The following is a 25,614-nucleotide window of genomic DNA, read 5'->3' as shown; positions in this document are numbered from 1 at the left end:
TAGCATTTTTTGCACCCGCGAGACTAACAGCCCGCAATTTAGAAAGGAAAGTAAATTTGAAAAATTTTCAGGTAAGGAAAATATTTATTCATATGCATTTCCCAAAAATGAAACTGATAGTCTGCAAGAAGGAAATATACTGATTAACCTGAATCATGGCAAATATAAGTATAAAACATATATTTACAACTTTACATATAAAGTGCCAAACCATAGATGAGAGTGTCATAAATAAAATAAGACATACTTACCAAAAGACACTCATCTACATATAGTAGATAGCCAAACCAGAACTGAAACGAGAATCAGCAGAGGTAATGGTATATAAGAGTATATTGTCAATCTGAAAAGGGAGGTAGGAGAAGAATCTCTACGACCGATAACAGAGAACCTATGAAATAGATCCCCGATAGGATAACCATAGCATTCAATAGGCAATACTCCCTTCACATCCCTCTGTCAGTCATTCACTGCACTCTGAGAGGAAAACCGGGCTTCAGCATGCTGCGAAGCGCATATCAACGTAGAAATCTAGCACAAACTTACTTCACCACCTCCATAGGAGGCAAAGTTTGTAAAACTGAATTGTGGGTGTGGTGGGGGGTGTATTTATAGGCATTTTGAGGTTTGGGAAACTTTGCCCCTCCTGGTAGGAATGTATATCCCATACGTCACTAGCTCATGGACTCTTGCCAATTACATGAAAGAAATGTTTATTTTCCCCAAATATGAAACTGACAGTCTGCAGAAGGAAATACATGAACCTGACTCATGGCAAATATAAGTACAATACATATATTTAGAACTTTATATAAATGCATAAAGGGCCAAACCATAGCTAGGGTGCCTTAAGTAATAAAAAACATACTTACCAAAAGACACCCATCCACATATAGCAGATAGCCAAACCAGTACTGAAACAGTTATCAGTAGAGGTAATGGTAAATTGAGTGTATATCGTCGATCTGAAAAGGGAGGTAGGAGATGAATCTCTACGACTGATAACAGAAAACCTATGAAATAGACCCCCGTTAGGGAAATCATTGTATTCAATAAGTGATACTCCCTTCACGTCCCTCTGACATTCGCTGTACTCTGAGAGGAATCGGGCTTCAACAATGCTGAGAAGCGCATATCAACGTAGATATCTTAGCACAAACTTACTTCACCACCTCCATAGGAGGCAACGTTTGTAAAACTGAATTGTGGGTGTGGTGAGGGGTGTATTTATAGGCATTTTGAGGTTTGGGAAACTTTGCCCCTCCTGGTAGGATTCTATATCCCATACGTCACTAGCTCATGGACTCTTGCCAATTACATGAAAGAAAAACAAACCAAATAAAATTGGGAAACTTAGAACTATTATTAAGGACTATTATAATAAATAAATGACATGATCTAATTTGTAAGGGGCTTATTTTAAAGAAGTAGAACTATCATAAAAGTAGAATAACTTTTATTTACACAAGACAAATCATTTGTTTAGTTTGGTATTAAACATGTTATAATTATATTTGCTTTTAAAGTCCGGTATAATCATACATTTAACATTTTTGTCACAGCAACACAAATATGTCATGCTGATAAAGTGCAGTACGTATATTCTGCAGTTACATAAGTGAGCCAGCAATCAAACTGTTAGGTATGTGGATTTATTTGTAATTCTGCATTTGTCAGTGAAACAAATGCCAAAAATAGCAGCAAGTTGCAGCATTTTGATAATTTCGGTGCCGTATGTATTATAAAAAAAGTGCAACACAAATATCCATGCAACAGTCTTGATTGCACTATCTGCATTTTCCCCCCACAGGTACACGTGGAATAAGTGCATACGCTTTGGCTTTTTTGATTTGGTGATTCTACACATGAGGCGCCCCTCTCTTTCTTCTGTTTCACATCATATAGGAGTGTATATATAATTTTTATATTTTTCCCTTTTTATATATATATACATTCTTAACGGTTCTTTTTATTTTTTCAACTTATTGGATTTTTTTTTTCCTTTTTGGATACCCTTCACACTCACACTGGACTGGCACACCAGGTATATACAATTATTTTGACATTATTTATCACCATCGGATGAACTTTTCCTATATTATCTCCATCTTTGGAGGTGTTCTATTTTAGACTTTTCTCAGCCAGAGATGTTAAGAGATTCTACTCTACTGTTCTCTTTCTGTATATAGTATGTTTGTTTGATACATGGATCCATGTAATGTTTTTATATACTTTTATTTGTATAAATAGACATATGTTATATATATTTTAGACTTTAGGTTATCCATTTTAGTATATATACACATCACACTTGATTCATATTACATCTACCTATTCTTGTAGATACCACCGCCTATTGGCGCTCCTTTGTATATACCTTATACTTGCTTAAATTTGAGGTGAACTAGGGCACCTAACCTTAGTAACTGTGTGGTAATTAGCATAGAGCGCTGAGTTTATAGATATAATTATCCATGCAAATTCAGATATTTGCTTGCTGCACTTTTACTTTAATACAAGGCTGTAATTAACCAAATGCTGTTGTCATTTTTAAAATTAAAATAAATTCACATACGTATAAACTATTACTAGCTATTATAAAACGTGTAATAAATTAATGCAAAATCAACACACAGATTTCCCTTTTTTTTTTTTTTACATCTTTAACATTGGTGAGAAACGTCTATTGGAAACCATTACACACTTAAAGGGATAGTCTAGCCAAAAATAAATTTTCATGATTCAGATACAGCATGCAATTTTAAGCAGCTTTCAAATGTACTAATATCACATTTTCTTTGTTCTCTGGGTATCTTTATTTTAAAAATCTGGAATTGTTTCAGCACCTGGGTAGCACTTGCTGATTGGTGTCTAAATGAAGCCACAAATTAGCAAGCGCTACCAAGGGTGCTGAACCAAAAATGGGCCAGCTCCTAAGCTTACTTTCCAGCTTTTTAAAATAAAGATACCAAGAGAACGAAGAAAAATTGATAATAGGATTAAATTAGAATGTTGCTTAAGATTGCATCCTCTATCTGAATCATGAGTTTAATTTTGACTAGACTATCCCTTTAATAATCCCAAATTTATTAATTTTTTTGGTTTTCTTTTGTTGCTTTTATTTTAAAAAGGGATATGAAACCCAATTTTTTCTTTCATGATTCAGATAGAGCATGCAGTTTTAAGCAACTTTCTAATTTACTCCTATTATCCGTTGTTTATTTGTTCTCTTGGTATCTTTATTTGAAAAGCAGGAATATAAAACTTAGGCGCCGGCCCATTTTGGCTCAAAGTAGTCACCAATCAGCAAGAGCTACCCAGGGTGCTGAATCAAAATAGGCTGGGTCCTAAGCTTGCATTCCTGATTTTTAAAATAAAGATACCAAAAAAACAAAGAAAATTTGATAATAGGAGTAAATTAGAAAGTTGCTTAAAATTGCCTGCTCTATCTGAATCATGAAAGAAAAAACTTGGGCTTCATATCCCTTTAAGGGCAAAAAAGAAAACGCTGTTAACACATTTCATTATTCATTACATATAACTTCTGCAAAGTCAGCTCCAGAGTCGCAATTCACTACTGGGGGGCTAGCTGAACACATCAGGTGAACCAATGGCAAGAGGCATATGTGTGAAGCCACAAATCAGCAGCTAGCTCACAGTAGTGCAGTGCTACCAAGGTATGATTTTCAACAACAAAAAAAGATTCCAAGACAAAGTAAAATAGATAATAAAACCAATTTGAAATGTCTCTTAAATTAGGGGGTTCCTCAAACCACGGGTCAGGACCATTACAGGGTCGCAACACCATGTTTACTGGGTTGTGGCTTGTATGTGTGTGTGGTGTGTGTATGTGTAATATGAGAGTGTTAGTGGTATATGTAATGAGATTGTGTGTGTGTGTGTTATATGCGCGTGTGTATGTGTAATATGAGAGTGTGTGTGTGTGTGTTATATGCGTGTGTGTATGTGTAATATGAGAGTGTGTGTGTGTGTGTGTTATATGCGTGTGTGTATGTGTAATAGGAGAGTGTTAGTGGTATATGTAATGAGATTGTGTGTGTGTGTTATATGCGTGTGTGTATGTGTAATAGGAGAGTGTTTGTGGTATATGTAATTGAAATTGTGTGTGTGTGTTATATGCGTGTGTGTATGTGTAATAGGAGAGTGTTAGTGGTATATGTAATGAGATTGTGTGTGTGTGTGTTATATGCATGTGTGTATGTGTAATATGAGAGTGTGTGTGTGTGTGTGTTATATGCGTGTGTGTATGTGTAATAGGAGAGTGTTTGTGGTATATGTAATTGAAATTGTGTGTGTGTGTGTTATATGCGTGTGTGTAATTACATTTTGCTACACTTTCAGGTTTGACTACAATCAGGTATAAAGAATGCACACATTTTACTCACTTTACCAAAAATGTCAGCCACCTTGTATATTGCTTCAAACATTTTCAGACATAGGGTCTCAAAAGGGATGTAGTATCATTGCACTGGGTCTTGGGAAGAAAAGTTTGAAGAACCCGGTCTTAAAATATGTAATTTTTTTTTATTGTAAAGGAATGATATTGGCCATTTTTATAACACTAGTTTCCAGGCTACTGTTCTGTACATGTAATATAACAGTAGATGACTAGATTTAGGTAAAAACAAAAGTCATAGCTTTCTACATTCATTAGCTATAAAATGTTCCTGTTTATAAACTGATTCACTAAGATCTGGACTTCTATATCAAATCTGCCACAAGAGATATGATATTTCTTATATATTTTTCTTTGTATTCATTTTGAATCTAGAGGAGGCGTTTCCAGGTTTACAATGGTAATAAATATATACTAAAAAACATAATAAATACCCAATATGACCCCTTCCTACATTACACACAAATGTAAAGTATGGATCTGTATACAATACATATTGTTGGTTGACTGAAAATAACATGTTAACTTACAATGGATGCACAATTCAAGACCATTAAAGGGACAGTCTACTTGAAAATGTTTTTTGTTAAAAAGATAGATAATCCCTTCATTACCCATTCCCCAGTTTTTTTTAATAACCAATACGGTTATATATATACTTTTTACTTGGTAACTATGGTTATCTGTATCTAAGCCTCTGGAGACTGCCCCTTATCTTAGTGCTTTTTAAAAACTTGAATTTCAGCCAACTAGTGCTGGTTCATGCATAACTCAATGGAAGTGAGCACGGTCTTTCTATGGCACACATGAACTAGCACTATCTGGCTGTGAAAAGCTAATAAAATGCACAGGGATAAGAGGTGGCCTGCAGGGGCTTAGAAAAGGCAGAGGTTAGAAAGTATATTAATATAACAAAAGTTGATTGTGCGAAGTTGGGTAATGGGTAGTAACAGCATGATCTATCTTTGACCCCTTCCTGCCCATACTTATTTGCCTTCATCGGAACAAAGTTTTGATGTAAACAAATAAGTAAAAAACTGAAATCGCACAATCGTTCATGATTTCAATGACTGGATTGGGTCAAGGGGGAGTGCCTATGATGCTAGACACACCCTCCCATCTGTGATCTCATTTAGGAAGAGCCTTTGGCTTTAGTACAGCCAAATGGCTATGACGTTCTATGCTGCCCTAAGGGCTTTAAAGCCCAGTGCATTTAGGACGGTATATAAGGTCGTTAAGGGGTTAAACAATAAAAACAAATAGACTACCTTAACAGAACACAAAAATCACCCTAGGACTGATCTTGCACTATAAATCAGTAACATTCTATATCATTTTAATAAAATAATATTAACACTTTGGCGATTTTAGAAGTTTCCTGAAACCCACAGTCATTTTAAAGAGATCTGAATGGTAGAAACAACTTGGCTAAGCTAATGATGTTAGTTTAATCTGTTAGAAAGATGATTTGCACTGTTTCATACTGCTGAGCAAGTCTGTTAGGAAGGCACCATTTGAATTCTGGCAGGAGGTGTTTCCCATTCAGCCCAAACACGGGGTAGTCTCTTAGGTGGGAACAGCAGACAGTTCCTGCTTCTGTGACAAACTGGCTGAATCCTCTCCCTCCATGACAAAACTGATGTTAACAAAGGAGCTGGGCACTTCAGGTTGCTGCGTTTCTGCATTGGTTTCATTCTGCTGTTGGCTTAATTGCTCCTGGTACTGTTTCTCTGCTTGTCTGGACATCTCATTCTCTTCCTCCTCTTCATCCACCTAAAAGAGTAAAACTCATTACCACAGATTCAGTAATAATCATATGCTTGAACTAAAATCGGTCTCTCTCTTGCACCATTTTAAAATAGACTGGCTTTACTTTAAAGAGCTTAGGACAATTTTCCCTTAACCCCTTCACCCAATATGGCATATATACACATTGTGCAGTACGAAGCCAATCGTACCACATGTATATATACGTCGCAGCTGCAGGAAGCTCCAACAGCTCTTTGTGGGGGGATCAGGGAGGTTGGAGGGTTGAGGATGATCCCTACACTGCAGAAAAAATAAATAAAAATTATATATATAAAAAACTAAACTGCAGACTGTCAGCCAGTACCTAAAATGGTAAGGATAAGTGTGAGTGGGTGTTAGAGGGGAAGAGAGCTGTTTGGGAGGGAGCAGGGGGTGGGAGGTGTCAGATGGGAGGATAATTTCTACACTACATTTAAAATGAACCTTACAAGCTACCTGATACCCCCTGCACTGTCAGGAATAATAGAAATGTGGTGTGCAGTTGCAATTAGAGCTTCTATTTTTTTTGCTGCCCGGACAGACCCCACAATTAAAAGATTTTTATGCACGCAGCTCTAAATAAATTACAGGTTAACCCTATAATTGTTGAGCCCATCCACCCCTGTGCTGAGCTGTTTTGCAGTTTTTAGATGTTCTTCAAAAACAGAATTTATGTTTACCTGATAAATTACTTTCTCCAACGGTGTGTCCGGTCCACGGCGTCATCCTTACTTGTGGGATATTCTCTTCCCCAACAGGAAATGGCAAAGAGCCCAGCAAAGCTGGTCACATGATCCCTCCTAGGCTCCGCCTACCCCAGTCATTCGACCGACGTAAAGGAGGAATATTTGCATAGGAGAAACCATATGATACCGTGGTGACTGTAGTTAAAGAAAATAAATTATCAGACCTGATTAAAAAACCAGGGCGGGCCGTGGACCGGACACACCGTTGGAGAAAGTAATTTATCAGGTAAACATAAATTCTGTTTTCTCCAACATAGGTGTGTCCGGTCCACGGCGTCATCCTTACTTGTGGGAACCAATACCAAAGCTTTAGGACACGGATGAAGGGAGGGAGCAAATCAGGTCACCTAAATGGAAGGCCTCAGAAGAAGCAAAAGTATCAAACTTGTAAAATTTGGTAAAAGTGTGCAGTGAAGACCAAGTCGCTGCCCTACATATCTGATCAACAGAAGCCTCGTTCTTGAAGGCCCATGTGGAAGCCACAGCCCTAGTGGAATGAGCTGTGATTCTTTCAGGAGGCTGCCATCCGGCAGTCTCATAAGCCAATCTGATGATGCTTTTAATCCAAAAAGAGAGAGAGGTAGAAGTTGCTTTTTGACCTCTCCTTTTACCAGAATAAACAACAAACAAGGAAGATGTTTGTCTAAAATCCTTTGTAGCATCTAAATAGAATTTTAGAGCGCGAACAACATCCAAATTGTGCAACAAACGTTCCTTCTTTGAAACTGGATTCGGACACAAAGAAGGCACGACTATCTCCTGGTTAATGTTTTTGTTAGAAACAACTTTCGGAAGAAAACCAGGTTTAGTACGTAAAACCACCTTATCTGCATGGAAAACCAGATAAGGAGGAGAACACTGCAGAGCAGATAATTCTGAAACTCTTCTAGCAGAAGAAATTGCAACCAAAAACAAAACTTTCCAAGATAATAACTTAATATCAACGGAATGCAAGGGTTCAAACGGAACCCCCTGAAGAACTGAAAGAACTAAGTTGAGACTCCAAGGAGGAGTCAAAGGTTTGTAAACAGGCTTGATTCTAACCAGAGCCTGAACAAAGGCTTGAACATCTGGCACAGCTGCCAGCTTTTTGTGAAGTAACACAGACAAGGCAGAAATCTGTCCCTTCAAGGAACTTGCCGATAATCCTTTCTCCAATCCTTCTTGAAGAAAGGATAGAATCTTAGGAATCTTTACCTTGTTCCAAGGGAATCCTTTAGATTCACACCAACAGATATATTTTTTCCATATTTTGTGGTAAATTTTTCTAGTTACAGGCTTTCTGGCCTGAACAAGAGTATCAATAACAGAATCTGAGAACCCTCGTTTTGATAAGATCAAGCGTTCAATCTCCAAGCAGTCAGCTGGAGTGAGACCAGATTCGGATGTTCGAACGGACCTTGAACAAGAAGGTCTCGTCTCAAAGGTAGCTTCCATGGTGGAGCCGATGACATATTCACCAGATCTGCATACCAAGTCCTGCGTGGCCACGCAGGAGCTATCAAGATCACCGACGCCCTCTCCTGATTGATCCTGGCTACCAGCCTGGGGATGAGAGGAAACGGCGGGAATACATAAGCTAGTTTGAAGGTCCAAGGTGCTACTAGTGCATCTACTAGAGTCGCCTTGGGATCCCTGGATCTGGACCCGTAGCAAGGAACCTTGAAGTTCTGACGAGAGGCCATCAGATCCATGTCTGGAATGCCCCACAATTGAGTAATTTGGGCAAAGATTTCCGGATGGAGTTCCCACTCCCCCGGATGTAATGTCTGACGACTCAGAAAATCCGCTTCCCAATTTTCCACTCCTGGAATGTGGATTGCAGACAGGTGGCAGGAGTGAGTCTCCGCCCATTGAATGATTTTGGTCACTTCTTCCATCGCCAGGGAACTCCTTGTTCCCCCCTGATGGTTGATGTACGCAACAGTCGTCATGTTGTCTGATTGAAACCGTATGAACTTGGCCTTTGCTAGCTGAGGCCAAGCCTTGAGAGCATTGAATATCGCTCTCAGTTCCAGAATATTTATCGGTAGAAGAGATTCTTCCCGAGACCAAAGACCCTGAGCTTTCAGGGGTCCCCAGACCGCGCCCCAGCCCATCAGACTGGCGTCGGTCGTGACAATGACCCACTCTGGTCTGCGGAAGGTCATCCCTTGTGACAGGTTGTCCAGGGACAGCCACCAACGGAGTGAGTCTCTGGTCCTCTGATTTACTTGAATCGTCGGAGACAAGTCTCTAAAACAGTGCCTGCCGATATTATTTTACAAAAATACCCATATTAAATGATTCCTCAAGGCTAAATATGTTATATATGAATCGATTTAGCCCAGAAAATGTCTACAGTCTTAACAAGCCCTTGTGAAGCCCTTATTTACTCTGTAATAAAAATGGCTTACCGGATCCCATAGGGAAAATGACAGCTTCCAGCATTACATCGTCTTGTTAGAATGTGTCATACCTCAAGCAGCAAAAGTCTGCTCACTGTTCCCCCAACTGAAGTTAATTCCTCTCAACAGTCCTGTGTGGAACAGCCATCGATTTTAGTAACGGTTGCTAAAATCATTTTCCTCTTACAAACAGAAATCTTCATCTCTTTTCTGTTTCAGAGTAAATAGTACATACCAGCACTATTTTAAAATAACAAACTCTTGATTGAATAATAAAAACTACAGTTAAACACTAAAAAACTCTAAGCCATCTCCGTGGAGATGTTGCCTGTACAACGGCAAAGAGAATGACTGGGGTAGGCGGAGCCTAGGAGGGATCATGTGACCAGCTTTGCTGGGCTCTTTGCCATTTCCTGTTGGGGAAGAGAATATCCCACAAGTAAGGATGACGCCGTGGACCGGACACACCTATGTTGGAGAAATTAAGACCTACAGTAGAACATTTGTTCAGTGGGAAACCCACTCATATTACATCTTTTTTCAGGAGACCCATCAGATTTAAACCATACCATTAATTTATTTTATGTGTATATTATGACATGTAAGAAACCTGCAACAAAAGAGTGTGAAAAAGCATTTTTTTCCCCCAAACACTCATAAATGATTTGAGAAGCATACATACAATGTAAAATAAATACCACTGATATCCAAACAGATTTACAAAGCAGAGACTGAGTAAATACATTCTGCCTACATCATGAATTGTCAAAGTGCAGGAAGGCGATACACAGGAATGAAGCAGATAATTTGTACCTGCAATTGTAATTTGCAGCGATTTCACTCTGCTTCTTTGGTTAAGTCATATGCAGTAGAATATCACAAAAAGGATTTATTAGGGAGCACTCTATTTAGAATGGAATAATATAGTAGGGTTGCACCGATACCACTTTTTTAAGACCGAGTACAAGTACCGATACTTTTTTTCAAATACTCACGATACCAATTACCAATACTTTTTTTTATGTCATGACAGTTTACTAAGCACAATACAGACTAATGATTTAAGATTGCTTCTTTATAATTATGAACTGTAACTCAAAAGACATTTTGAAATAATAAAACAGTTTTATGTGCTTGTTGTCACAAAGTTCACAGAACATGTTTATAAATAAAAATATTACAATAGCATATATTAATAATAACAATAAATAACAGCTGCAACAGCTGGGGCTGGGAAGCTACAATTTAAAGGGGTGATTACTGGATGCAATTGGGTTGTAGGGTGCCTATAAAACTCATCAAACTGACATTTGTACTTAATAAAAAGTTATATAATTTAATTCTGAAAATAATATTGGGGAAGGAGTATGGGGCATTTGCATTCTACTGACTCAACAGAAAATAGGGCTGGTCTTCATATTTTTCCAGGGCTGCTTTTTATTCCAAGTCCAGCCCTGGCTAAGGATGTTCCTTAGAGTACAGTATGTTTTGAGCACAATTGTTTAGGATGAGAACTAGCAGTATAACAGGCAATCTATCAGTTAGAATAAAGTTTCAAAAGTTAGCGGCAAGTTCTTATTAACCCCTTAATGACCACAGCACTTTTCCATTTTCTGTCCGTTTGGGACCAAGGCTATTTTTACATTTTTGCGGTGTTTGTGTTTAGCTGTAATTTTCCTCTTACTCATTTACTGTACCCACACATATTATATACCGTTTTTCTCGCCATTAAATGGACTTTCTAAAGATACCATTATTTTCATCATATCTTATAATTTACTATAAAAAAAATTATAAAATATGAGGAAAAAATTGAAAAAAACACACTTTTTCTAACTTTGACCCCCAAAATCTGTTACACATCTACAACCACCAAAAAACACCCGTGCTAAATAGTTTCTAAATTTTGTCCTGAGTTTAGAAATACCCAATGTTTACATCTTCTTTGCTTTTTTTGTAAGTTATAGGGCCATAAATACAAGTAGCACTTTGCTATTTCCAAACCATTATTTTTCAAAATTAGCGCTAGTTACATTAGAACACTAATATCTTTCAGGAATCTCTGAATATCCATTGACATGTATATAATTTTTTTTAGTAGACATCCCAAAGTATTGATCTAGGCCCATTTTGGTATATTTCATGCCACCATTTCACCGCCAAATGCGATTAAATACAAAAAATCGTTCACTTTTTTACAAATTTTTTCACAAACTTTTGGTTTCTCACTGAAATTATTTACAAACAGCTTGTGCAATTATGGCTTAAATGGTTGTAAATTCTTCTCTGGGATCCCCTTTGTTCAGAAATAGCAGACATATATGGCTTTGGCGTTGCTTTTTAGTAATTAGAAGGCTGCTAAATGCCACTGCGCACTACACGTGTATTATGCCCAGCAGTGAAGGGGTTAATTATGGAGCATGTAGGGAGCTTCTAGGGTTAATTTTAGCTTTAGTGTAGTGTAGTAGACAACCCCAAGTATTGATCTAGGCCCATTTTGGTATATTTCATGCCACCATTTCACCGCCAAATGCGATCAAATAAAAAAAAAACGTTAAATTTTTCACAATTTTAGGTTTCTCACTGAAATCATTTACAAACAGCTTGTGCAATTATGGCACAAATGGTTGTAAATGCTTCTCTGGGATCCCCTTTGTTCAGAAATAGCAGACATATATGGCTTTGGCGTTGCTTTTTGGTAATTAGAAGGCCGCCAAATGCTGCTGCATTTCACACGTGTATTATGGCTAGCAGTGAAGGGGTTAATTATGTAGCTTGTAGGGAGCTTGCAGGGTTAATTTTAGCTTTAGTGTAGAGCTCAGCCTCCCACCTGAAACATGAGACCCCCTGATCCCTCCCAAACAGCTCTCTTCTCTCCCCCACCCCCCAATTGTCCCCGCCATCTTAAGTACTGGCAGAAACTCTGCCAGTACTAAAATAAAAGCTATATTTGGGGTTTTTTTGTGTTTTTTTTTAGCATATTTACATATGCTGCTGTGTAGGATCCCCCCTTAGCCCCCAGCCTTACTGATCCCCCACCAAAGAGCTCTCTAACCCTCCCCCTCTGCCTTAATGGGCGCCATCTTGGGTACTGGCAGCTGTCTGCCAGTACCCAGTTTAGTGAAAAAATGTGCCTTTTTTTAAAAAAAAAAACCTTTTCTGCAGTGTAGCTTCCCCCCCCCCCCAAGATCAACCCCCCACCCCTTCCACATCTCTTAGCTGTTATTTACAGCTTTCAAAAAGTTATTTTTATGTAGTTTTTAAACTTTATTTTTCTGTAGTGTAGCGGTTCCCTCCCGCTCCCGCCCCGTGCACGCGCCCGCCGCCCCCCGTGCGCGCTCCCGCCCCTCCCGCCCCCCTCCACTCCACTGGGCACATCGATGGCCGCCCACCCGCCTCCCAGACTTGCTCCCACCCACCAACGATACCGGCCACCGATGTCCGGTGCAGAGAGGGCCACAGAGTGGCTCTCTCTGCATCGGATGGCCAAGGGGGGTTATTGCAGGATGCCTCCATATCGAGGCATCACTGCAATAACCGGAAAGCAGCTGGAAGCGAGCAGGATCGCTTCCAGCTGCTTTCCAGACCAAGGACGTACGCCACACGTCCTCGGTCATTAACTGTATTTTTTTTGAGGACGTGTGGCGTACGTCCTTGGTCCTTAAGGGGTTAAGGAACAGAAGCATCTCTGCATGTTCAGCTATAAGTCTGATTCTGCTATCAGTAAGGACTTTTGACGCTAAGCTGAACAGTCTTTCACTTTTTACACTACTGCATGGGGCAGAAAGATATTTTTGGGCCATTAAATCTCAGTTTATTAACTGCCCAGTACTTCAGGGGTTTGTCTGAATGAGGTACAGTAATCTCTCCAGGTAGACTTCCAGCAGTATAGTAGCAGCTTTTGGAGCACTGCTCTGACGTACAATAATACAAATAACAGCAATTTGTATTGGCAGAATAGAAGTGAACAATTTTTTGTTAAGTCTCCACTCCAGTTTAAAATGAAATGGGAACATGCAATTTGAAAAACGCCAGAAGATGGCGTATGGCTAGGAATTGGAGGTATCAGTTTAAGTATCGGTGCATTTGCACGAGTACAAGTACTCATGCAAATACTTGGTATCGGTATTGGTGCAACCCTATAATATAGCATTGCAACATAACTCCCATTTAGCAAAGCTCCTCATTTTCAAAACTATTAAAAAAAAACTAATAACAGTAGAGATGCTGAACTAAATTTATCTTCGGTAACATTTGCCTAATTCAAACTGATCTTCCAGAAACACTAGATTTTTTTCAATGAGGTGACATTTCCACCTTAGCCAATAGCCATGGGGGCCAATCGACATTATGCAGAATAGCTAGCACGCAATTGTCTAACATCACCTCATTGATAAAATAGCATTCAGGCTCAGCGCAGCATAAGGTGCAGGCAAATAAAGGAAGTTTTTTTTATACTTCATGACTGTAAGTCCCCTTTATTTGTAGCACTGGTAAATCATAGTGTTTCAAAAACACTAGGAAATATCATCAGACCAATGCAAGGCCTGTAATAAAAACAACAGATAGTGTTCAGTGTTCAAGCATCCAATATTCTGCCATAGAATCAAAAACTCACCTATTGAACTCTGAACAACTTATATTGACACCACAAATATTAGTAGTGACTGTTGTTCAGAGTTCAATAGGTGAGTTTTTGATTACAATACTCTACTTTAAACAAAAGTAAGCAAAAGCCTTAAATCTTCATGAAATAATAACAGCTGCTCCCGATATCCCACATGACAGGCTCAGAAACACCAATTAACCAGATAGACACCTGAGTCATAACGTGTTATCGATGTAGCTAGAGCCATAAAAATAGTTCATCTGATGGCTACACGGGTTAGGAATAAATAATAGTACTCAAGAAGTTAATGATCTTGGGGAGACGGTGAAAAAAAATGGTATCTGCATACCTACGCTCTGTTGTGTCATATTAATATAAACCAACTCCAAAAAGAATGGCTGCCAAAATGCCATCTCAGAATCCAGAGACTTTTGAAATGGGATGTCGACATTGACAAGCATGTCTCCCCCCAACTGTTGAGGTTGGCCGCTGTCCAGGATTCTCATGCCGTGCTTTCACATGTTGCATTTGCAACAAAGGCTTCAGTTGCAAGAGCTCCAAGCACTGTAAAGGTAAAGGCCAGGGTAAAGTTCAGGGAAGATGCCTTACGGCTCCTTAATAACAGGATCCCGTAAAAATTACAGTTGCCTCAAAGTGTGTGCCATCCGCCAAATAGCAGGGTCTGGAGGATCCAGCTCTATGAGTTGTAGTGCATCTATTATGTAGAACTGGTTGCAGAGGCGTAGTGCAGCTACACTGCAGAACTAGTTACGTGCCATCTGGCCACAGGGAAGAGGTAAGTGATGGTGTTTGGTGATCTGCAAGATCCTCTCTGCCGGGTCCAGAACTAGACGTCGGCAACAGAGCTGGCTAAACAGTGCTGAGCTCCTCATGAAGTTTCACACAGGAGGCAATCAAATCATCAAAGCAAGTTAGGGGCGCTTTCATAAAGCGATTTGGTTATAGAGTACATATTATGCAATCCGGGGCCAATATGAAATGAAGAAAACAAAATGCTGACACATTCATGAAATAAATCTTAAATAGACCCTCTGGGGAAGAGAAGATTATGTACTCTCTACCTACTATGGTTCCCAGACACAAAAGCGGTTAAGAGAGAGGCGGATGGCAACGAGGTAAATCGTGAAATACTAAAGTACAAAAGGAACACATTTGTAGAAGACCGACTCATTTTTTTATTAACATTTCATGGATCATCAGAAAAAAAAATATATATATATATATAAAAAATTAACACAACCATTAAAAAATGCACACAAACTAACATTTAGTTTGAAAATAACAAGCACAAGGAGTAGGTTAGTAAACATTCCTAACATTTATAGGTTTCAAAAGCAATAAAAGGTATTTGTTGGTAACACTACCTACACAATAGATGAGGGAATGCTTTATTCAGCCACGACTTCAATATGTGTCTCATCCTTATGGTACTACGGGCATGGTGACATTTTTTCAGTAAATTAACTCATGAAATCCAGTATATTGGAATTAGCTATGGCTTGGTAAATTGGTGTCATTCAAAGTTGTGATACTTTTGGCATGTAACAGATCAGCTTTTCTTAAAGTGATGGTAAATACTAGCGTTTCAAACATGCTAGGATTTACCATCACTACAAATAAAGGCCATCTTTCATAAATTTAAAAAAAAAATGATGATGAAAAGGTGCCTTTATTTCGCTGCAGCTCTGACCGCCCACCACAGCACTGCTCATTTTTACATTTCCACCACTTAGTCAACAGCCATGCAGGCTGATCGGCATTATGATGTAGACTATTATTAGTGATGGTAAATCCTAGAGTTTTTGAAACTCTGGGATTTACCATCCCTTTAATTGAAATATTTCTCTATTAGAAGCAAAGAATTCAGGATACAACATAGCAAAAATGTCACATATACCCATTACTAAGGTCAGAATTATCTAGTGATCAAATTCAGCCTTGTCAACACAAGGACCTAGTTTCATCCTTTACATATACATAGATGCTACATTGAAAACCACTTATCTTACACCTTTTATCGTGATAACGTACAAATTATTTGCACATTTTTTTTTTCCAAGTATTTTTATTGGTTTTTCGAAAATCAAGAAATACAAGAACAGTACGAGCAACTCGTACAACAAGTTCAAATACACAGATATAGGAAACAGACAATACAGTCTTGACGCTAAAACTTATATACAGGGAGTGCAGAATTATTAGGCAAGTTGTATTTTTGAGGATTAATTTTATTATTGAACAACAACCATGTTCTCAATCAACCCAAAAAACGCATTAATATCAAAGCTGAATAGTTTTGGAAGTAGTTTTTAGTTTGTTTTTAGTTATAGCTATTTTAGGGGGATATCTGTGTGTGCAGGTGACTATTACTGTGCATAATTATTAGGCAACTTAACAAAAACAAATATATACCCATTTCAATTATTTATTTTTACCAGTGAAACCAATATAACATCTCAACATTCACAAATATACATTTCTGACATTCAGAAACAAAACCAAAAACAAATCAGTGACCAATATAGCCACCTTTCTTTGCAAGGACACTCAAAAGCCTGCCATCCATGGATTCTGTCAGTGTTTTGATCTGTTCACCATCAACATTGCGTGCAGCAGCAACCACAGCCTCCCAGACACTGTTCAGAGAGGTGTACTGTTTTCCCTCCTTGTAAATCTCACATTTGATGATGGATCACAGGTTATGAATGGGGTTCAGATCAGGTGAACAAGGAGGCCATGTCATTAGATTTTCTTCTTTTATACCCTTTCTTGCCAGCCACGCTGTGGAGTACTTGGACGCGTGTGATGGAGCATTGTCCTGCATGAAAATCATGTTTTTCTTGAAGGATGCAGACTTCTTCCTGTACCACTGCTTGAAGAAGGTGTCTTCCAGAAACTGGCAGTAGGACTGGGAGTTGAGCTTGACTCCATCCTCAACCCGAAAAGGCCCCACAAGCTCATCTTTGATGATACCAGCCCAAACCAGTACTCCACCTACACCTTGCTGGCGTCTGAGTCGGACTGGAGCTCTCTGCCCTTTACCAATCCAGCCACGGGCCCATCCATCTGGCCCATCAAGACTCACTCTCATTTCATCAGTCCATAAAACCTTAGAAAAATCAGTCTTGAGATATTTCTTGGCCCAGTCTTGACGTTTCAACTTGTGTGTCTTGTTCAGTGGTGGTCGTCTTTCAGCCTTTCTTACCTTGGCCATGTCTCTGAGTATTGCACACTTTGTGCTTTTGGGCACTCCAGTGATGTTGCAGCTCTGAAATATGGCCAAACTGGTGGCAAGTGGCATCTTGGCAGCTGCACGCTTGACTTTTCTCAGTTCATGGGCAGTTATTTTGCGCCTTGGTTTTTCCACACGCTTCTTGCGACCCTGTTGACTATTTTGAATGAAACGCTTGATTGTTCGATGATCACGCTTCAGAAGCTTTGCAATTTTAAGAGTGCTGCATCCCTCTGCAAGATATCTCACTATTTTTTACTTTTCTGAGCCTGTCAAGTCCTTCTTTTGACCCATTTTGCCAAAGGAAAGGAAGTTGCCTAATAATTATGCACACCTGATATAGGGTGTTGATGTCATTAGACCACACCCCTTCTCATTACAGAGATGCACATCACCTAATATGCTTAATTGGTAGTAGGCTTTCGAGCCTATACAGCTTGGAGTAAGACAACATGCATAAAGAGGATGATGTGGTCAAAATACTCATTTGCCTAATAATTCTGCACTCCCTGTAGGAGAGTTACCATTGTCTCATTAAAGAATGAGGCAATACTGGGAAAAGGTAAGGGGGGGAACCTCATGAGAGAAGTCAAGCCGGGCATATCAAAGATGGGGCATGGAGCTCTACTCATAGGTCAAGGGACATTTTAACCTAAGTCTCAAAGCTAGGGAACCAGAGTGTGTCAAACCTACTCTTCCAGTCGGAACAGATTATTTAAAAAAAATCGGATCTACCCGAGGTATAATAAATATTTTTCTCCATGGAGTATATGTATGCCATTGTTATTACACTATCCGACCAAGCTGGGGGGAGAGATCTTTTCCAAGATCTTGCTATGTTGAGTTTAACCGCAGAGAACAAATAAATACTTAAGGTACCATAGTGTTTGGGTAATTTACATGTGCCTAGATGAAATAGGGCCGTCTCAGGAGTTCTAGGGAGGCTTATACCTAAATTAGTGAGCGTTGAGAAGCATTTATTCCAGATGGGCCTGAGCTTAGGGAAGCTCCACCAAATGTGAATCATGTCACCTGTATGCGAGCAGTCCCTCCAACATACTGGGGAGGCCTTGGGGAAGATTTCCACAAGACGAGCTGGGACATAGTACCAATGTGTGAGTAACTTAATATAAGTTTCGAAAATGGTGATGCAGTGAAGTTTTTTTTTCCTTAAACAGAGCGTACGTTGCCACTCTGTGATGGGAGCTGTAAAATCTAACCTCCGTTCCCATTTTTGAATGTGTTGGGCTTTATCAGCTGGTGTCGCACCTTCAATGAGAGTGTAATGTAGGGACAAAGGTTTGCCTAGCCAAAGCCCTTACTGCCACCTGGCTTCCCATATGGTAAGTTGTCGGGGCGAGGACGGTTTAAAACCCCATCTCGACAGAAGACTAGTAACCCTCGTATATTCAAATTTCATGTACAATGGGGTAGATGGGGAGATAGAGTTGATTATAAGGAACAAAAGTTACCTGAGGTGACGTGGACCAAAGGTCCGCCACTCTCGTAACGCCCAGTCTAGACCAAGAGGTCGGATGTGAGTCTGGTAAGCCTGACAAGAGGCCAGCAATAGAGGTAATTGGGGACAGGTGAGGAGCCACCTTAGGGCTGTGTCGCAAACGGTCCCAGGCAGTCAGGCATTCCCGTATTAACGGATTAGCAACCTCCAGGTTTCTCCTACAGTGAGGTGGTGTCCAAATTAGGTCCCTCAAAGTAAGACTGTGTGGTAAGGAGGCTTGTTCAATCGTCCTCCATTTACTTTCAGAGGCTTTAACTCCCCACTGGGAGATGTGTGTGAGCATGGCAGCATCAGCGTACCTGAAGATAGAAGGGGAAGCCACACCCCCATACATTCTAGGGTACTGCAGAATATTGTGAGCAACCTTGGGGGGTCTACCTTGCCATATATACTTAGTGCATGCGCTCTGGAACTGAATGAGAAGAGTTCTGGGCACCCGGATTGGCAGACAGCGCAAAGCGTACGTCAACTTAGGGAGGTAGCTCATTTTTAAGGCCGCTATGCGGCCTAATCAGGAGACGCATTTAAAGTTCCACTTTGAATTCAAGGCCCGAAGATCGGCCAGGAGTGGTTTAAAGTTATCATCTATTATTTGGGGAAGTGAGTTGGACAATTTAACACCGAGATGAGAGATATACTTTTGTGTCTTTCACATAGACTTTTAGAGACATCCTCAGAAAACCCAAATGTAAATAATTCAGATTTAGAATGGTTTAGCTTGTAATACGACAAGGCGCTAAACGTCAAGGAAGGGCAGGAGTCTCGGAACCTCCTTCAAGGGTCTGGAGAAAAACAGCGTGGTATCGTCAGCAAACAAAGCCACTTTATGAACCGTACCATTAAGTGTGATTCCTGATATCTCCCTATCCGCTCTGATGGCTGCGGCCAAGGGTTCCATGGCCAGTGCAAAAAGGATAGGGGAGAGAGGGCAACCTTGTCTGGTGACATTAGTAATAGAAAAAGGAGCGGAGTCAAACCCCAACCCCCTAACTGAGGCTACCGGAGAGGAATACAAAGCCCTCACTGCCTGTATTATCTGCGTGGGGAACTGGAAGTTTTCCAGGACACTCCACAGGTACTCCCTGTATCTCCCAGCATCCAAAGAGAGCACCACAAGTGGCTTATTAAGCCTCCTGGCCTCTAGGAGAATGTTGAGAAGTCTCCTGGTGTTATCCGGACCCTCTCTCCCAGGGATAAAACCGACTTGGTCGGGGTTAATGAGTGTTGGAAGCAGTTTTGCTAACCGGTTTGTGAGAATTTTGGAGTATATTTTGACGTCGTGTTTATAAGTGAGATGGGTCGGTAGCTAGCGCATAGAGATGGGTCTTTATTAGGTTTGGGAATAGTGACGATGGAGGCCTCTAAGAATTCACTGTCGAATTTCCCTTTGTCCATTGCCAGATTGAAAAATCTGGTGAGGGTAGGAACAATTTCGTTTAGGTAGGTCTTATAAAAAATAGCCGTAAAGCCGTCTTGAGAGACGATTTCAGCTTTTCAATGACCTGTTTAACCTCCTGACTAGTGATTGGGGTGTCAATGCTCTCAATATGGGCTTTTGCAAGGGTGGGGATCTTCAGAGATTGTAGAAATGGGCCTATAGTTTCCGAAGGAGCCTGTCTAAGCGCCCTCTCGTCTTTAATGTTATAAAGTTCAGAGTAGAACTTATTAAACTGTTGACCAATCAAGGAGGGGAGTCTGAAGGATTGTGTGCCATGCTTAATCTCGTGGATACGGGAAGCACCTGTACTTTGCCTAATTTTGTTAGTGAGTAAAGAGTCTGCTTTATTACCTTTGGATTACATGAGTTGTTTCAGTCTAAGGAGGATGGATTGAGTCCTAGAGAATTCTAATTGGCATATGTGTCGCCTAATGTCTTTAATCTCCGATTCGTGTGCCGTGGAGTCTAGGGCCCGCCGTTGGGCTTAGAGAGCCTGTAACCTACAGTAAGCCTGTGACAAGGAAAGGCCTGCTTGCTTTTTAAGGTGGGCCTGCTTGCGGATAAAGAGGCCTGGAACAGTGGCCTTAAATGCTCCCCATAATATGTTATCACTAATGTCAGGGGTATCATTAATATGAAGGGTAAAACAGATTTCCTTCCTGATCTCCTCCCTGAAAGGGATATCCGAAAGGAGATGGTGTGGTAGCCTCCATGGGGCTCTAGAACTAGTGGTGTGCTTGGAATCTACATCTAGAACGACAAGGTTGTGATCCGACCACAGGCAGGTATGAATGCTCGTGGAATGAACAAGATCCAGATCTGTAGGGTGGCAAAAGAAGTAGTCTAATCTAGAAAATGTGGAGTGTGGGTGGGAGAAGTGGGTAAAGTCCTTATCTAAAGGGTGTAGGGACCTCCAGATATCAAAATAATTAAACTGGGTCATGAGATCTCTAAATCTGCGGGTGATTGGGTCGTGGCTAATAGGGCTTTTCTTGAGCAATCTCGATTCCCTGTCCAGCTTCCCATCCCACACCATATTCAAGTCTCCTGCAAGGATCACCTTACCCTGTTTAACCTTATCTACTTGTAACAGGATTTTCCTTAAGTACCTAGGTTGTAGTGAGTTCGGAAGGTAGATTGAAACCAGGGTGTATGTGACATGATCTAAATTACATACAAGGATGAGGTATCTGGCCTGAGGGTCTCTGAGCACAAAAAGGGGCTCATAAGCCACCCTCATGTGTACCAGGATGGCTACTCCTCTAGCTTTCTTAGTAAAGGAGGCAGCCTCAAAAACTGGGAAGTCCCTAGCCGTATGTAAGGGGGGGGAGTCGACCAGGAGATGCGTCTCTTGAAGGAAAGCCCCATCCGCCCCATGATGGCGTAAGGATCGAGATAGAAGGCATCTCTTACCCACAGTATTCAGGCCTCTGACATTATGAGTCAGGAACCTGAGGGGGGCCATTTAACACCCTTTTCCGGGGGAAGATAGGGGGGATTGAGAACTGGTTAGAGGTGTAGGGAAGGGAGAGAGAGGGAAACAGGTGAAAATAGTCCACCTATGTAAACCCCTATAATGGACACCAAGAGTTGGGGGGGGGGAGCCAACAACCTGAAAAGCAGAGGGGCCAGTGTGGGTAGCCCCGCTCTCTATAAGAAATTATGAAATACAATAAACTAGAGAATGTACAAACTCTAACTAAGACTTTTTACATAACATTGAACAGGCAAGCTAACAACAATTTAACATGACACTAACAACTAAATGCAGTAAAATATCCTCAGGTAGGTGAGGCTTGGGGCCTCTGGATGTGGTCAGGGGGGTTTGCTGTAGGCCGCTTGCATTAACCGGTCCTTAAAGGTAAAGTGATGGAAACATACCACCACATTTCTTGGTCTGTCGGATGACACTGATCGTGATCTGAGAGCCCTGTGGGCCCTTTCCATGGCATGCATGTTGCCCTCCAAAGGGCCCAAGAGAGCGGTGAATAGGGAGATAAGGAAATCCTGTAGGTCGCCCGTGGCGACCGTCTCTGGGATGCCTCTGAACCGGACGTTGTTCCTCCTGGCTCTATCCTCCACATCTGCTAACTTTAGCTTGAGCTGGAAAATTTCAGATATATCTTTTTTAAGTTCAGCTGAACTTCTCTGGATCTCAGCAGTAATAGATTTGGTCTGAGCTGCGAGCAGTTTTTGAAAAGTGCTTTCAGTGATTGAGGTAAGCAGCAGACTGGGAGCTCGATTGTGAACCCTCATCCTGCGACTCAGGATCGCTGACATCCTTCCTCTCAGGATTATACACCTTACGTGACTAGAGAAATGATCTAGAACAGTCTTTTCCAAAGCTGCCGGGGTCTTGGAGTTTTTTTCAGGAGGAGTGCGACATAGTTAGCCTTGTAAGGAAATCCAATGCAATCTACAATGAGTCCCAACCCTGACCACTTATACACAAATAGGTTGTTAGAACATTAAGAGATTTGCACAAATTTATAACATTCAACTAGATTATATTAAGAGCTGAGCTAAGACATTCAGGCCCATTTATCAAGCTCCGGATGGAGCTTGAAGGGCCGTGTTTCTGGCGAGTCTTCAGACTCGCCAGAAACACAACTTATGAAGCAGCGGTCTAAAGACCGCTGCTCCATAACCCTGTCCGCCTGCTCTGAACAGGCGGACAGGAATCGCCAGACATCAACCCGATCGAATACGATCGGGTTGATTGACAGCTCCCTGCTGGCGGCCGATTGGCCGCGAGTCAGCAGGGGGCGGCGTTGCACCAGCAGCTCTTGTGAGCTGCTGGTGCAATGTTAAATGCGGAGAGCGTATTGCTCTCCGCATTTAGCGAGGTCTTGCGGACCTGATCCGCAGTGTCGGATCAGGTCCGCAAGCCCTTTGATAAATGGGCCTGATTAAGTTAGAACAATGATAGCTAGTGGTATACTGCGAGAGCGGGGCTAGCACAACCCTCAAATACAGATTATACCTGGGACATGGTATTCAAACATATACATTAATTTCAAAAAGGCCCAACTAGTGGACCAACAGCTGATGATTGTAGTGGTCCCTAAGGGCCCCCACGCACCTCAGGGAAAGGGGATACGACCAATTGGAAAGGGAGAGTGGCAGTGACCAACCCAGACAAGCTGGGCCGGAAAGGGGGAGGCGCGAGGGGGACCAAAGCAACCAATCCCTCCCTGTGGGACTCGCAATCAAAACCAATTAGGTACAGTGCAGAAAAGAAAGGAAGTAGAAGAGAACAGTACTCTTGGGGAGAGGTTTGTAGTGTAACAGTAAGCGAAGAGGTAACCTCAGAGCTGTGATAAGGATCTGGGTATGCCTAAGCTCAAGCGGGACTAGAGTACACTTCAGGGGGACTTAAAGGGGGCTGTGCTGGTAATTTAACCACCCTACTGAGCTGCTCCACATAAAAGGGTAAATAGGGGAATTAGGTGCTATAAGGTAATCGAGAGAGCCCCTATTCTGAACATGAGGGGGGGCAATATGCGGAGCAAGGCACCAAAAAGTATTATGTAAGCGGGTGGTGCCTGGAGGAGTAATAGGGGAGTGAAATTTAAGGGGAGGAGCCTATTAGTGTGTGTTCAGTGATGAATAGAGGGCTTAGAAGACAGAATAAGCATATAAAAAACAAACACTCCACTCTGAGCATAGGCTACAGAGATACATATGCTGACGCAGCAGCCTAAGCACTATAACACATAAAACAGAGCTCCAAGATGCCAGTAGTAACACAGCCCAGACACGTCCGTGTAAAAAGTCACCAGAGTAGAAAAAAATAGAGGTATATGTACAGTCCACAGGATTACAGTGCTGCAATCATATAGGGAGTCACAGATAGGTTACAGCAACTCTGGGCAGAGACCTTTCAATATAAAGTAAGTCTGTAGACAACAATGTAGTCCTGGAGATTAGCCAGTGGTACAAACAGTTCCCTGTGGGGGAAATATCATAGGAATGGCAGTTCACATAGATGGTAAGGTGATTTAAAAGGGTCTGCCTCCAATAGTAGCAAGAATTCTGTAAAGTACACAAAATGTATGCTTATAGAAGTCTGCAGAATCCCTGGGGGTTAATGTATGCAGGAAAAAGGCCTTATCTGGAAAGGATTTTAAGTATACAGGCTGGCCCTTCTATGCAAGAGTTACTCTGAGGGGCAGATTGTGGTGGGGGGGGGACAAATCAAACCCCTTCTCTGCTCAGGCTTGGGGATTGCAGGATGTGGATGAGTGCAGGCTTACTGGTGTCCCAGGTAGAGGAAAGTCTGTCCAAGAGCCGGTCCCTCCGGGTAGTTGGTAGAAAGAAAAACGGCAGTAGTAAGTGTCTCTCCACACCTCCCACAGAAAGGCAGCCAGACCAGGATCCAGGAACAGTGGGACAAATTACCTCAGCTCCGGAGCGGAGCCCCGACCCTCCGGAGCTCTGATGAGGCCTGTGCTGACCGGGAGAGGAGGTGCCTTGTCTTGCAAGGCAACAAAGAGTAGAGCTGGGTTAAAAGAGGCAGTCCCGGGTCTCGCTCTAACAAACTGCGCCACCACTTAGTTTACACAGCACTGGGCAAGATGGCAGCTGTTCGCGCCACTCCGAGAAAGTTGCTGGGCAATGTAAGCAGATAAGCACCGGGTGCTCGGCAATAGGTCCTCAGGTAGGGGGTGGTATTAGGCACCTGAGATACTAAGAGAGGCTCCCTCCGAGATCGGGTACCGGCCACAGGGGTGTCTTACACTTAGCTCCAGTTCTTAGATGGAGTTCTCACAGCTGCAACCGGGACGGCTCCGAAGCGGAGCCCCGACCCTCCGGAGTCGCCGGTATTGACAGGAGGTAAGAGTAGCCTTCTCTGTCCAGGGACAAGTAGGTTTCTCAATGAAGTGTCCAGGCCCCTTGTAGTACCGCAGATCAGCTGCAAAGGATCTTTTAGCAGCTAGGTTGAGCAGAAGCTCCCCTCTGGAAAGGTTCTAGGAGGTGTTTAGGTACTTCAAAAGGTATAAAAAAAAACCTATTAGAAAAGTGAATTTCACTTAAAAACACAATTTTAATCGAGATTTCCAGACGGAGCTCACTAGGAACGCAGCCTCTCAGCTCAGGAGTTAGCTCCGCCCCCTTTGCAAATTTTTAAACATATAAAACATACATTACATTCTCAACCTAACAAACATTTCTGTGGTACTATTAGAACACACTAATCTGCCCAAATCAAGTCTCATCTCTTTCTTAGAGTAGAATGGAGTCTGGTGAGTCCTGAAAATCTGAAAGGGTTATTTCTCTAGTTATTTCTAACTTTTTTTTTACAGTAGCACTTGACCTCTGATGATTCCTCTATTATTCCAGCTCTTGCATTATCCAATAAAACCATATTTTAATAGACTGTTCCCTAATCCCTTGTCTTGAGGCAGCTAACTCTGACATAGTATATATGTGCTCTATTTTATCCAGTACCTCAGA

General features: G+C 41.4%; 1 protein-coding gene across 1 annotated transcript in view; it reads right to left on the bottom strand.

The window, feature by feature from the left end:
* Positions 1–1,439: 1,439 nt before the first annotated feature.
* Positions 1,440–25,614, bottom strand: part of SRP54 (signal recognition particle 54) — a 171,535-nt gene continuing 147,360 nt past the window's right edge. Inside the window, exon 17 of the mRNA XM_053697762.1 lies at positions 1,440–6,190. Coding sequence (XP_053553737.1) covers positions 5,984–6,190 — 207 coding nt within the window. The 3' untranslated portion in view covers positions 1,440–5,983. The remainder of the gene's footprint in view (positions 6,191–25,614) is intronic.

The sequence above is a fragment of the Bombina bombina genome, chromosome 1 (genome assembly GCF_027579735.1).
Source record: "Bombina bombina isolate aBomBom1 chromosome 1, aBomBom1.pri, whole genome shotgun sequence".
Taxonomy (NCBI): Eukaryota; Metazoa; Chordata; class Amphibia; order Anura; family Bombinatoridae; genus Bombina; species Bombina bombina.
The sequence above is the reverse complement of the archived record's forward strand: the minus strand, read 5'-3'. Positions and strand labels throughout refer to the sequence as shown.